The sequence below is a fragment of the Nerophis ophidion genome, linkage group LG02 (assembly GCF_033978795.1).
Source record: "Nerophis ophidion isolate RoL-2023_Sa linkage group LG02, RoL_Noph_v1.0, whole genome shotgun sequence".
NCBI classification, from domain to species: Eukaryota; Metazoa; Chordata; class Actinopteri; order Syngnathiformes; family Syngnathidae; genus Nerophis; species Nerophis ophidion.
Window position 1 is genome coordinate 36966691 of NC_084612.1, and position 14342 is coordinate 36981032.

The 14342-nt window shown below is 40.8% G+C and overlaps 1 protein-coding gene across 1 annotated transcript in view; it reads right to left on the reverse strand.

The window, feature by feature from the left end:
- Positions 1-14342, reverse strand: part of ampd3a (adenosine monophosphate deaminase 3a) — a 44235-nt gene that overhangs the window by 9633 nt on the left and 20260 nt on the right. The window contains exons 6-12 of the mRNA XM_061882937.1: positions 8586-8715; positions 8308-8502; positions 3532-3663; positions 3288-3451; positions 3082-3208; positions 252-415; positions 63-183 (exon numbers count right to left, since the gene is read on the reverse strand). Of these exons, the coding sequence (XP_061738921.1) occupies positions 63-183; positions 252-415; positions 3082-3208; positions 3288-3451; positions 3532-3663; positions 8308-8502; positions 8586-8715 (1033 nt within the window). The remainder of the gene's footprint in view (positions 1-62; positions 184-251; positions 416-3081; positions 3209-3287; positions 3452-3531; positions 3664-8307; positions 8503-8585; positions 8716-14342) is intronic.

Sequence of the window (14342 nt, forward strand, 5' to 3'; positions counted from 1 at the left end):
AACAACTGTGTTTGTTACATGTTGAGTAATGTTTAGCATGTTTCTCCAAAAGTACAAAATACCTTCTTCAAGTTGAGTCCATGTGAGATGTTGTCTGCGGTGAGGAAGGCCGACACCAAATGTGTGATTGATCCAGCTTCTCCACAGTGTGGGCGGAACTGGAAGGTGCTCAGGCCATGCTCTCTATGGACAAACACAAGTGAATATGAATATGAAGAAATTCACAACATGTGAAAAGAATGAGCTCTTACTTTCTGAGATTGTTGAGCACCATGATGTTTGCATACATGTGGAAGAGATAGTAGCTGTACGGAGGGTTGTCATCTCCAGTCCACTCTTCAGGTTTGGGGCTCCTGAATGAGAACATGTGATCACTGTGCTTGGACTCATCATCTACACTGTCGAAGCCTGACACCTGTAGGGGATGGAGGAAAAGAAGCAGCAATATACAATCAGAATATAAATATTTATAGCTAACTTCTTGTCTTGATGTGAAATATATGCCAAAATTCGGATTGATCCATGAAGAAATCTTTTCAGTTCATCATTGCAATAATCAACTGATCATCTTTCAAACCAGGCTGGAATATTTTGACTATAAATAACAGGATGCTCCAAACAGATGCACCTAAAGACTTTCTCACTGTTCCAAAATGCTGCTGCCTGAGCATTGACTAGAACCCGGATAAGAGAATCTTAGAATTCCCACATTTCTAGCGGTCTTTTTCACATATTCATTAATTATCTTTCAAACGAGTGCTGCTCAATATTTTTCCATTATTAAAACACTGTTGAAAACATAATACTATTTATGTATTGAGCTGTATGTTTAAAGCTAGTTGTTGATGAGCACATGCTTCACATAAATATCTTACAAATCTCAAAATCAGTGAAGTTGGCACTTTGTGTGAATCGTAAATAAAAATAGAATACAGTGATTTGCAAATCCTTTTCAACTTAGAGTCAATTGAATAGACTGCGAAGACAAAACACTTAATGTTCGAACTGAGATACATTATTTTTTTTGCAAATAATCATTAACTTGGAATTTAATGGCAGCAACACATTGCAAAAAAGTTGGCACTGTGTTACATGGCCTTTCCTTTAAACAGCACTCAGTAACCGTTTGGGAACTGAGAAGACCAATTTTTGAAGCTTTTCAGGTGGAATTCTTTCCCATTCTTGCTTGATGTACACCTTAAGTTGTTCAACAGTCCATTTCTGGGCGTTGTTGATAAATGGCTTTGGCTTTGCATAGTACAGTTTTACCCTGCATGTAAAGATGTAGCGATGAACTGTAGTTACTGACAGTGGTTTTCTGAGGTGTTCCTGAGCCCAATTGGTGATATCCTTTAAATACTGATGTCGGTTTTTGATGCAATACCGCCTGAGGGATTGAAGGTCATTCAATGTTGGTTTTCGGCCTTGCCGCTTATCAGCAGTGATTTCTCCAGATTCTCTGAATCTTTTGATGATATTAAGGACCGTAGAGGGTTAAATCCCTAAATTGCTTGCAATAGCTCATTGAGAAATGTTGTTTTGAAACTGTTGGACAATCTGCCCACACATTTGTTCACAAAGTGGTGACCCTCGCCCTATCCTTGTTTGTGAATGACTGAGCATTTCATGGAAGCTGCTTTTATACCAAATCATGGCACCCACCTGTTCTCAATTAGCCTGCTCACCTGTGGGTTGTTCCAAATAAGTGTTTGATGAGCATTCCTCAGCTTTCTCAGTCTTTTTCGATACTTGCACCAGCTTTTTTTGAAACATGTCGCAGGCATCAAATTCTAAATGAGCTAATATTTGCAGAAAATAACAAAGTTTACCAGTTCCAACGTTAAATATCTTGTCTTCGCAGTTTATTTAATTGAATATAAGTTGAGAAGGTTTTGCAAATCATTGTATTCTGTTTTATTTACAATTTACATAACGTGCCAACTTCACTGGTTTTGGGTTTTGTATTCTACTTAAGGATATTGTACATCCTCATTACTTAATGTATTCATGGTAAATTTAAGGGTATACGTGTAATATGTTCTGGCCCGTCATTTGATTGATTCCAGCACTGCTACCTATAATATATGTATATCAACACACAATGCCATTAGTGTATTCAACACAGACAGGAAGAAACAAGTGCTTTCGTTCAATGGTCACTGAATGAGGAGTACCTGTTGCTGTTTGTCTACACTGAACTGACTCAACACTAAGCTCTTGATTGTAAATTTATTTTTAACCCCCCCTACCAACTCAATTATTCATTAAGTAACTTGCCACTAACCTATTATGTTTTACCTTTATTTTGATGCGTAAAGCTGCACCATATTAGGCGTATATGACCATTTAACCGCGATGTCATTTTTTAAGTATCCAGAATGTTTCCACCCTGCCAACTTCAGTTTTTCTTTTGGATAAGAAAAGTTTGCTGCTTTGTCCTACAGTCATTTCTAACTAATGTAGCATGCAAGTATGCCTCTCTATAGGTGCGAAAAAGTGCGTTCACTGCTGGTGTAACTTTGATTTTTGTTCTGTGCAGGTTGCGCCAAAAATAACGTACCAGCAGTATGTCCATTTATTCCTAGTGAGAAGAACTGAAACACACGGTGTTGTGCAGCTTTTGCGATTAAATAACCATGACATTTTTAATCACAGTTAATAGTAAAATGGTAATCAAAGCAGCTATACCAACAACTAGCAATAAAAAAAGGGGTGGTAAAAAACAACTAGAAAGTAGAAAGTGTTAAGGTGAGAAAACTGATTTTAATCATCTCTGATGTTTTAAGTAACATGCGACAAAAAAGTGCAAATATTGGATGTCTTTTGTTTCTTTACAGGACTGATTTCTTTAAATTTTTGCCCATTAAGTTTAAATGAAATTGTTTCCTCTGCCCAGATTTTGAAGTGGTGCGGTAGGTTCATCATCCTCCATGGTCTGTTGGTTTTAATGCCTGCTTTCAATGTTAATCTTATTTACGGCTTAAAAAAAACAAATAACATAACACCATTTATGTAACACCTTCTTTTTCCCTTTGATTAATTATTATTGATATCATAGATTAAAAAATGTCAAAAACGTACATATTTGAGGAACACATGGAGCTCTTTGTTATCCTGTGGGTGAAGAGTTGCCTTGAAGAGAGGAAGGAATATGTTCTCTAACATCTTGGCAAAATTGGGCACCAACTTCTTTGACTTAAATATGTCACTGAAACACAAAATACAAAATCAATGCCCATCAAGGAAATGGGAGTTTAGACCAAGTGTAAAACAATAGGCTGACTCACTATATTCTTGGCACTTGAATGATCCATCTCATGTTGGGAGAGTGTACTTTGTGAAGAATAAACCATTTAGCCAGACTTTGCCACTCCTCTGACGAGCTTCCATAGATGGACAGGCGTGGTTCCGCATGCTGGTATTTACTCTCCTCCAAGTCGTGGGATACTTCCTGTAAAGTTAAAGGTGGAAATGCAACATGGGCAAAAAACACTTCTGGCTTGATATACGTGCGGAATTTTTTTTTTTTACCTTAACAATGTGTGCAAAATACTCGCCGTTGAGGAGGTTGTCGGTTTTGAGGAAGATTTCTCTGAGTTCACTGGCTCCAACTGGGTTGTACTTGGAATTGAATTTATCAAAACGGTGGAATGTTTGCCTCCCCTGTTGGAATTTAGACACGCACGCACAATTACACACACACACACACACACACACACACACACACACACACACACACACACACCTACACAGTGTCTGCCTAAATGGTGACCATATCAGTGGGGGTAAGCATTCAATTAATGCATGTACAGCACAAGCAAATTTAATCAGACCTAGTGTGTGAATGTGAGTGTGAATGTTGTCTGTCTATCTGTGTTGGCCCTGCGATGAGGTGGCGACTTGTCCAGGGTGTACCCTTCTTCCGCCCATGTGCAGCTGAGATAGGCTCCAGCACCCCAAAAGGGACAAGCGGTAGAAAATGGATGGATGGACTTGTTCATTTAATAAACAATTCATTGTCAAAGTCAAAATGTGTGCTATTAATAGAAAATATTTGCTTTTAAAAAAGGGCTAATATACATTCTTGCTTATTCCCACTTCAATGTCTGTGCTTACGAGTAGTGACTGTACTTAATGACCTTTGCCCTCTACCTACCCCTTGCCTGACTGAAGTAGTATTTTATCTCATCAGCATTTCAATTTACATTTAGTTTATATTCTGCATGCATAATTTACAGCATTTCAGTTGAACATCCAACTCATCACTACTGGTCTGGGGCGGTTGTAGGCATGCTTATATGAGGGGGCAGTCAGAATTGTGAAGGGGGCATCATGTGTACACATCATGCTCCAGCACTTTTTTTTCTGTGCTTATAGTAACGATACTTTCTTCATTGAAATGGGTCTTTAGCTATGTGTCCAACACCAACTTGGAGTAGTGGATTGCACTTTGTCAGGCCTCTACCTTCAGACCTGTCCAACTTGGGTGTCCCACCTGAAGACTAAGCTCCTGCTGGTATAGCTCTTACGGTCACTGAGGCACGCAACCCCCCTGACAACAATAAGGTGGCAATCCCTCAAGGGGGGAAACATTAACAGCACTGCCATATTTCCGACAGGGGAAACAGAAGCAGGCGTCTCGCACCACAGAATACTCTAGCCATGGTCGTGTGCGGTACCTGGCAGGATTGAATGATCTTAATGTTGTACCAAATGCACGCTTTGGGTAGCCACCCAGTATTGGCTGAGATGGTGTGTTGCCATTTAAGTCACTGGGTAGCTAAGCAGGCTGCTTTGGGGGAGCGCTTGTTGGGGGGACGGAGGGAGCTGGTGCAGGAGAAACAGTGCTTGCTGGTGCTAAAGGTGCAGTATTTCTAGCTGCTGTCCCTGATGTACTAGCAGTAGCATCATTGCTACTACTACATGCAGGAGCAGGACTAGACTTTTTAAATGCTCTGAAAAATGGATGCATTACAGAGAATTAACTTTTTCTTTGTGAGCTGCTGGAAGCTGGAGCAGAAAATAAGTAAGCTTGAACAACAACAGAAATTACCCGCTGTGATTACATGAAGAAAAACAACAACAGTACAGGACTACAGCCTGGGGCGGGGCTTTACATAGGGGTCTGTCAGACACAGGTCACTTGTCTTCAGTTTGTCACATGCAGTGGACGTGGGCACTCATCTGGGCACAAATTTCATTCACTCCAATGTATGTGTGTTGCCCACTTGCTTGTAAATTGGTGAAAACGGCTGTGTTTTTGTTTTTAGGTGTCTTGGTCATATCAAGTAAAATTATAATTTGTTTATTACAAAATGTAGATTGAAACATTAAAGGTTGACTATGTAGAATTACAAGAAAAACAACAGAAAAAGAATTCCAGCAGTCGATTGCCAGACCGTTGCTAAGTAAAACGGGCCGTTGCTAGGGACTCCGCTCTGAACAGAGGACAGCAGAGGAGGACTGCTATGTTTCATTTTTACCGTCATTAACAGCATCATAAATGACTTGTAGCTTGTTACAGGGACAGTGGAGGCTCTCTGCCTTCCAAACCACTGCTGCTCAGAGCCTCCGATGTCACTGCTCTCGTCAAGTTGTAAAAAAAAAAAAAAAAAAGAAACTCCGTAGCACCGAAAGTCCACGACGATAAACGTGTTTATGACAGATAAGACTACACAAATACACCCATCCTAACAAGTATATGATAAATGTAGACAATTTTTCCTTTTCTTTTACTTTCATACTGCAACAGTGATTGGATGTTTACTGAGGGCTGAGGAGTGTGTACGGGTGTGTGTCTGCTGTGCAGCCTGTGGAATGTTGAATACACGCACAGCGGAGGGAGGGATGAGAGGGAAGCCGACACTACTATATCGCTTGTGTCCCTTTTTCGGCGGATTTTTCCGCTAGTGCAGATAATTTTGTCAACTTGTAATGTAGTAATTTTGTGAGTTTATTAAAATTTGCTTTCTCAAATTTTGATTTGAGGGGGCAAGCCATTTATTTAACCTTCGTCTTGTGTTAGGGTCGGCACCGACCCGTTTTAGTTTTTAAATGCATAAAAGAACCACATACATTTATTTTTATGCATCAAGGCTTTTTGACTTTGTCAGGAACCTCTATTTCAACAAAATAAAAGTTGTTTTTTTTGTTTCACTAAATTATAAAATGCTCTGGTTGAAATTATCACCTTGGCTGTAAAGACTGTAAAGCAATAAGTAGAGCCAAAACTGAACACACTGACGGCCAGCTCCTCTCCCAATCATGTGAGCTTTAGGGGATTCTCATTTTACCTTGTTATCTAGTACAAAAACAAACAAAGACGGGCATGTCCACACATTTGAGGTCAATTCAGTATAGAGTTGTTGACTTGCAGAGTGCACATTTCCAATTTCCAGCATGCAAAAATGAAAACAAGATTTACAGTGAGAGAAGTTCTGGATAATATTTTTGGTGAAAATGAGGTAGAGGACACAAAGCAGCATAGTGGTAGTGATATGGATGATCAGGTTTCTGAGGAGGAAGACAATGTGGAGTATCATCCAGAAGACACAGACAAATCTGATGAGTCTGATGAGGAGGCCACCGGTGGTGAGAAGAAGGACAATAACTTTTCAGGAGGATAGTTACCATGGTGGGCACAGTGAAGAAAAATAAACCTGTGCTGCATGCTGAAATATTCAAGGTGAAGGACAGGGCTCCTCTTCAAAGTTTGCTTTTACAGACACCACCAATGTTGTCTCATATTGTCCGAAAAAAAAAAACGGAATGTGATGCTTATGTCTACTCTTCACAAAGATGCATCAGGAAGTGACAAAAAGCCCACAATTGTCCTCAACTATAACAAGAACAAAGGAGGAGTGGACAACCTGGACAAGCTGACTGCCACTTACACTTGCCAGCAAATGACCAGGAGATGGCCAATGGTTGTGTTTTACAACATCCTCGATATGTCTGCATGTCATGCATTTGTGTTGTGGACCCACATCTACCAAGGGTGAAACTCAACCAAAAAAAAAAAAGCGAGAGAATGTTTTTTGAGGAGCGGAAAATTCCCTTGTCAAGCCACACATTGAGCAAAGGGTACGGGTGCCCTGAGACCCAGACACTTGTGCCTTGGTCAGACAGCTGCAGAGCTTGCCTACCACTCTGTCCACTTCATCATCAACACAAAGAGCATCTACGCCAGCATCCTCCTCAGCCATCTCTGCCTCAACACCAACCAAAACAGCCAGTGCCACAACTCCTCTCAGGCCACCTGATTCTCAAAGAAAGAGGTGTCAGGTCTGCCCAAGCAGTAAGGAGAGAAAGACAAACTTATTGTGCTTCAACTGCAAGAAATATCTCTGCAAAGAACACACTAAAAGTGTCACTTTTTGCCACACATGCATGTAAACACACACACATACACATGCAAGTTCTTGCTCACAGAGACTTTTACTCTGATTTAGTTTTTTTATTAGTTTAAGAACTAGTAATCTATTTCAATTGGTTTGATTTGCTTAATTGGTTGTAATTTGCTTTTAGTTGAAGTTCTGCTGCCGAAAATAATATTTTTTAGCCTTTTTCTTGGAAGTAAATATATATGGGTCGAAATTGACCCGTAACACCATAGATGATACTATAGTTAAAATTATTAAAATGAAAAAATAAATAAAACAAATTTATTTAAGAGATGTGTTGTAATACCCCTCAGTAATGGTCAGGTAACACAACAACCTTTTTTTTATTTATACGATTCTCTTGAAGTTCGTTTTACCATTTTTTTTCAATTGAAATCGAGGGGTATACTGACAAAAAAAGGCCCAATGGCCCACACCAAAAATATTAAAACCAATATTTTCATGGATAAGGAAACCTAACGAGGTAACCAAGAGATGAGAAACAAATTTGATGATAGATAATTGTTTTTAGTGAATTTTACAGCTGATTTAAGACATGGGTCAAAACCGACCCGTTAACATAAGAGATGGCAACAGAAAGCTAACACAAGAGGAAGGTTAAGGGGGCTCTACCCCCTCTTGCCCCTGCGTAGAGCCGGCCATGCTACTGGTACTACAGCTTTTACAGCATTCACTCTGACAGCACAAGTATCAAGTAACTGATACCTTTGTGAAAGGATTTCCACACGCCCAAAGTGTGATAAAACTTTAGAAAAATATTTAGAATGTCAGGCGCTTTCCTGACATTTTCTTGCCTTGTTTTTGTTCAGGTTTTGGACTCAATTTTGATTTTGGAACTATCTGTTTTTTATTTTTTGAGCCAGTGTGTATATTAATATATAAAGCAGTGGTATTGTTTCCTTACAGCATGTACATCCAGGGAGTCCACAGTAAGGTCGTAGGGGTCCATGTTGAGACTGTGGAACACCTGTTGGAGAGTGATCTTCTGACCAGCCTTTTCCATAACCACACGGTCTGAATCTGTGTTACATGTTTTCTGTATGAAGGTCAACAAGTGCTTCTGAGACATGCATGCAGCTGCATGGATATGTGTATCCACCTGGGTGGGAAGCAAAATGTCAGTGCACTAGTTGGGAAATAAAACCAACGGGGTGGCGAATGCATTACCAGAAGTTTACCAACCTTTCTGACGTTGTAGAAATCTCTGTGAGGTACACCTTTTAGTTCCTTGAGCTCAGCCATCTCATTGAGGATCTCATGAAGGTGGAACTTAGAACTCAAGAAATTCAGTCGTCTGTGGCAATACGTTTTTCTACAAATAAGAAAGGTTTTGATAAAAATAATGTTTTTGTTTTTTTGTTAAAACATAAGTCACGTTTGAGCTCGAACCTATCCTATCTGACTTCAGGCTTTTTGTAGCTGCGGACCGGTGGGGACCACTGCATTACAGGACACATAATGTGTAGACAAACAAGTTCTGAAGTGGCCCGCAAAGTCCTCGCAAAGGGCGTCTGAGGTTATTTTAAAAGCTTTATTAAAATGTGTCCATCCATCCATCCATGTTCTACTGTTTATTCCCTTTTGGGGTCGCGATGGGGCGCTGGTGCCTATCTCAGCTACAATCGGCCACCTCATCGCAGCAATCAAATGTGTACTTGTTAAAATAGAAAAAGTGGAGAAGAGGAATGGGGGTTGCTTTTACGGTCTGTGATGAATTGTGAGTAATGTTGAATTCTGGCCTGTTTGACTGGTATTGTAGGTCTTGATTTGTTGACATAAAATCTAATAATGTATTGTTAATTTGGATTTCTGCCATCTCTTCTCCGCACTCCTGCAATTTATTTTTAACTGATTTCATTGTTCCTTGTTTCTCCACGTAGGTGTAGGTTTTGTTTTGATTGTTTTTGTTAAAAGTGGAACTACTGAGTCCTAAGTTGATTTCCGTTTACAGTTAAAATGATAGAATTTTAGCAGGAGCGTTCTGTTAAATAAAAAAAAAAAAAATTGCAGCCACTTTGGAAGTTAGGTAGCATTTCCTCACTGTTTTCACCGGGGGCCCCTGCTGGTCATACTAAAAAACACAGAATAGTGGTCAGACACAGCCAGGTCAACAACAGATGACACGCCAATGGACAGGCTATGGCTTATGACCAAGTCCACGGTGTGTCCCATGTTGTGAGTTGGTTGTGTGACATACTGCTTAAAATCAATACAATTTAAAACGTTTACAAACTCTCTGGATAAAAAATCTGAGGAGTCATTCTTCCATCCATTTTCTACCGCTTGTCACTTTTTAGTTCGTGGGGATGCTGGAGCCTATCTCAGCAGCATTCGGGCAGTAGGCAGGGTACATCCTGGACAAGTCGCCACCTCATCACAGGGCCAACACAGAAAGACAGACAACATTCACACTCACATTCACACACTAGGGCTAATTTATAAACAGTTAAACACAGTATGGGGGGATGATTAAAACAAAGGCCTGCTGTTCAAATGATGTGTAAATGTTGTTAAAAGATGCTCCATTTGAGGTCAGTGAGTTATTTAAAAATGATGCAGCACCCTCTCCTCTTCTGCCCCCTCCAGTAGAAAACAAAAAGTTAATATTTGGTGGGGAAGTCTCGGTAAGAACAACAGGTGTGTCAGTGCCAAGCCATGTTTCGGTTAAAAGAAGAAAGTCTAACTTTTTGCCTAAAATCATATCAGTCATTAAAAAAGTTCTGTTTAAAAGGGAGCGAATGTTTAAAAGTGCCACGTTGATGGTGACAGGTGGAGAAGTGGATTGTTGTTTTGGAAGATTTTTGAGAGAGTGAAGGATGACAAAATGTGTATCAAGGTGTCTGGTGTACTCACGTGTTGTAATGATGGCAGGGATGTGTGAAGTGTTGTTGTGAATGACAGGTCCAAGTCCAGTGACGTGTGTATGGTGGTGGGGGTGGACCTGAGTGTGTGGGATCTGGGACCTTGGGGACATCAATCAGTGACGGACATTTGAGCTGGTGCAGGTGTGGGAGGATTGGAATGCAACATGACTAATGCCAGGTTGGCAGACAACGTGCGGAATCCAGCTCTTGTTAAATGGATTCCATTCGGCCGAATGAGATGGCGTCTTTACCAAGACACATCAAAATTGTCGATGAAGCTTTTGTTGCAGATGAGAGCCAGGTGTTGAGGCTAAACAGCCTGCTGAAGCTTCCTATCCCTCTGCCGCGGGTGGGGGTGGGACCGTAGATGAAAGTGTTGACCTGCAACTGTAGGACGGTGTTGAGGAGGTGGATGAAGTCATGCTTAAAGAGTTTGGACTGCTGCTGACCGATGTCGTTTGTCCCTGCGTGGATGATTATCATTTTCATAGTCGGTGGGATTTTAGGTTGTCCGATATTTTCTCAGTTATATCCATATCAGTGGCACTGGAAAACGACAGGGTGAACCTGAATCATGCGGACGTGCCGCACAATGCAATCACCAATAATGAAGGTTGTGGGAATGTCCGTTTGATTATCAGGAGGGTAAGCTGGCTCAGGTACCCCGCCTCCCGCAGCAGGGTGTGGTCCATCATCAGGTGAGGGGACCAGGTGGAATGCCAGCGCATCCCCTCCTTAGCCAGCCTCCTGTGCTGGAAGGAGAAGGAAGAGCGCGGCGGCGCTCGACGGCCATCTGGTGGACATCCGTCTGCTGAAGCACAGAAAGCCGTAAGTGGAGGGAGGGCTGCAGTGTCTGTAGCACGGGGGATAGGTGTAGCTTCCTGGGGAAGGTCACGGGCGGCCTGCTTCTCGCTCACTTGTTGTAGAGTGACAAGCTCAGGAGAGGAGGAGTCTCAACGTGAATCCCGCTCGGAGGCCTACTCCGTGAACGACCACGTCTGTCCAGGGAACCCCCTTGCTTAGAGTGGAACACAGAGGTCGCTGGCAGGAAGAGGACGGGTCCCAGAGGACTGTGTCTCCATTTACAGAGGCGGGCTCACCGGTCTTCGATGTTTCCAGCCAGCTGACCATCGCAGACAACATTCACACTCACATTCACACACTAGGGCCAATTTAGTGTTGCCAATCAACCTATCTCCAGGTGCATGTCTTTGGAGGTGGGAGGAAGCCGGAGCACCCAGAGGGAACCCACGCATTCACGGGGAGGACATGCAAACTCCACACAGAAAGATCCCGATCCCAGGATTGAACCCAGGACTACTCAGGACCTTCGTATTGTGAGGCAGACGCACTAACCCCCCTGCCACCGTGAAGCCCCCAAGCTTATTCAGTTGTTGCTCTTTTGATCTTATGCATGACTTGTAAGTGAGACATCTTTTTAACTAGCATTTCGTGTGAGATGGCGTCGTCTTTATCCATTGTTGCCACTAACAGATTCACGAGTTCCATCCATCCATCCATTTTCTACCGCTTATTCCCTTTTGGGGTCACGGGGAGTTCGATTGTTAAAAAGTAATCTTCCAGTTAAGAGTTAAAAAATTAGCCTGTGCGTCAAGAGGGTAAACACTCTCATAAAAATAGCTTAAAAACATTGAAAAAAAGTGGATAAAAAGGAGCGCGTGCGGGAAAAGTGTCCATATGGTGTTATAGCTCTCACTTCCACCCAGAGACAAAGACAGGTATAATGATTTATACACTCCAGCATATGCATTTATTAATTGAACAGTTGTATAGATCTCCTTTTGAATAACGGGGGATTGTGAGAAGAGATTTGTTGATGTGTTAGGGTTCACGTGTAGTGTGTTTTCAGTACGTGTTGCTCTTTTGTGTTGTATGCTGTTCTATGTGTTTGCGTATTTTGTTTTCTCCAATGCATATTAAAGGTGTCAAATTAAGAACTACAGATAGAAATTAGCTGTTAGCAAAATCTGCTGCACACATTGAGTCCGTGTGAATAATGTGTCATAAACACTACAATATAAAGTAATACAAAAAAGAATATTCGAACGTTTATAACTCCTGTTATGCGAAGTCACCTCCCTGTTTGCCTAAATTTCAACCATGGATGCAGTAGAGACTGTGAAGCAAAGTTTTCTACAGGACCGCATCTTTACAGGATAGATACAGACTAAACCCAGAACAGATATGCCTTTTGCTTGAGCTTTGCCTTAATACTACGTACTTTTAATTCATGGGATCTTTTTACTGATAAAAACACGGTTGTGCTGTGGCTCACCTGTATCCTCAAGAGTAGCAAACCTTTACATGGAGGACATGGAAAAGAGAACTTTTAAGTCAAGTCGTTGTTACAGATATGTGGATGACACATAGGTTACAATCAGACGCCAAAAAGTGCAAGCCTTCACTGAGCACAGAGCTGATAATGTTCCTATCTGCCCACAGGCCAACAAGAAAGAGCGTAAGCATTTGGGGTAGCTCTCTAAACCTGTGGTCATCCCAGCTGGTCGTTAGTAAACAGTGCATCCATTTCTTTAAGGAACAAGAACAGAGTGAATGTGGAGGAAAAAGATGACAGATGCAAAAGTATTGTCATTCCATATGTACAAAGGTTATCTGAGAACCTCAAACCAACCAACCAACACAAAATCCCAGTACACATCAAAGTAGGCAACAAGCTGAGACAGAGACTAGTCACCAAATTGACAAAAACAATCTGGTGTATGCTATCCAGTGTAATGACAAATGCACTGATATATATATATATATATATATATATATATATATATATATATATATATATATATATACATATATATATATATATATATATATATATATATATATATATACATATATATATATATATATATATATATATATATATAATATATATATATATATATATATATATATATTGTGGAAACAAAACAACCACTAAGCTGAGGTATGGCACAACATAGATCGGCAAACTTTTCAGGTCAAGACTCAGCTGTCTCCCTGCACCTCAGGGAGAAACAGCACTCCTTGGAGGACAGAACTGTACAGATTTTGGACATGGAGGACAAATTGTTCGACAGGGAAGCCATTTATGTCAAGACCATCCCTAAACAGAGGATGTGGTCTGCAACACCATTTATCACCCACATTCAACACAGTCTTTTCAACCATTCCTAAAAGACTCTGCAAAAGCCTCAAAGCATTAACAGTTTTGTGCCATTTTTTACAACTGAATGGAATGCTAACTGATTTGAGGCTGGTAGTGGTTATTCCACACCAATCGTTTTCCCAACCAGTACCTCAATTCCAACAAGCGGAAAATTAAACTTTCACGGATGTCGTTGCCATTGACAGAGGGGTCTTATGCATCTCAACAGTTGTATCATAACAGTTGTTTTTTTCACTGCAATAGGGCGGAACCAGCCTTGCCTAGGCACACCTTCCTTGTTTTGGAGTATAAATAGTTGGGGTTTTATCACCAGCTGCTAGACTAGATCTTATCAGTCTATGTCAATGAGTATGAAATGATGAAGCCTACTTGGATGAGAGGCAAAACGTCTTCTGAGACAAACCAAACAGTCCAGTTGTGAATTTAGTCCAGTGTTTGAATGCCCTGAAAATACAATGATCTGGATGAATGAGAACATCGGTAGACATGTTTTCTTCAATCACTTCATCATCGTTCCAAAATGTTGGTGCTGTGTGTGAATGTTAAAAAGTGAACATTGATGACGTTAGCTAGGTTTGTTGCTATCCAGGTGGAACAAACCATTTTTGTATTTCTGATAGGGGGTGTTCTTTGACTTTCTTAATTTGATTCAGACTAACAAATTTAATTTTCAAGTATTTGTTAATGTCATTTGTTCATGTTATTTTTACAACTTACACATTTAAATGACATAAAAAAACATGAACATTGTTTCTATATGTGTGTTACGGTGTTTAAATTACTGATTTCTAATGGCATCATGATTTGGTAGTGTAACAAACAGTTCAGGGTGTCCCAAGTTTACAGAGAGTGAGGAGGAGTTTTGTCCTTTCAGAATTGCCGTAGGGG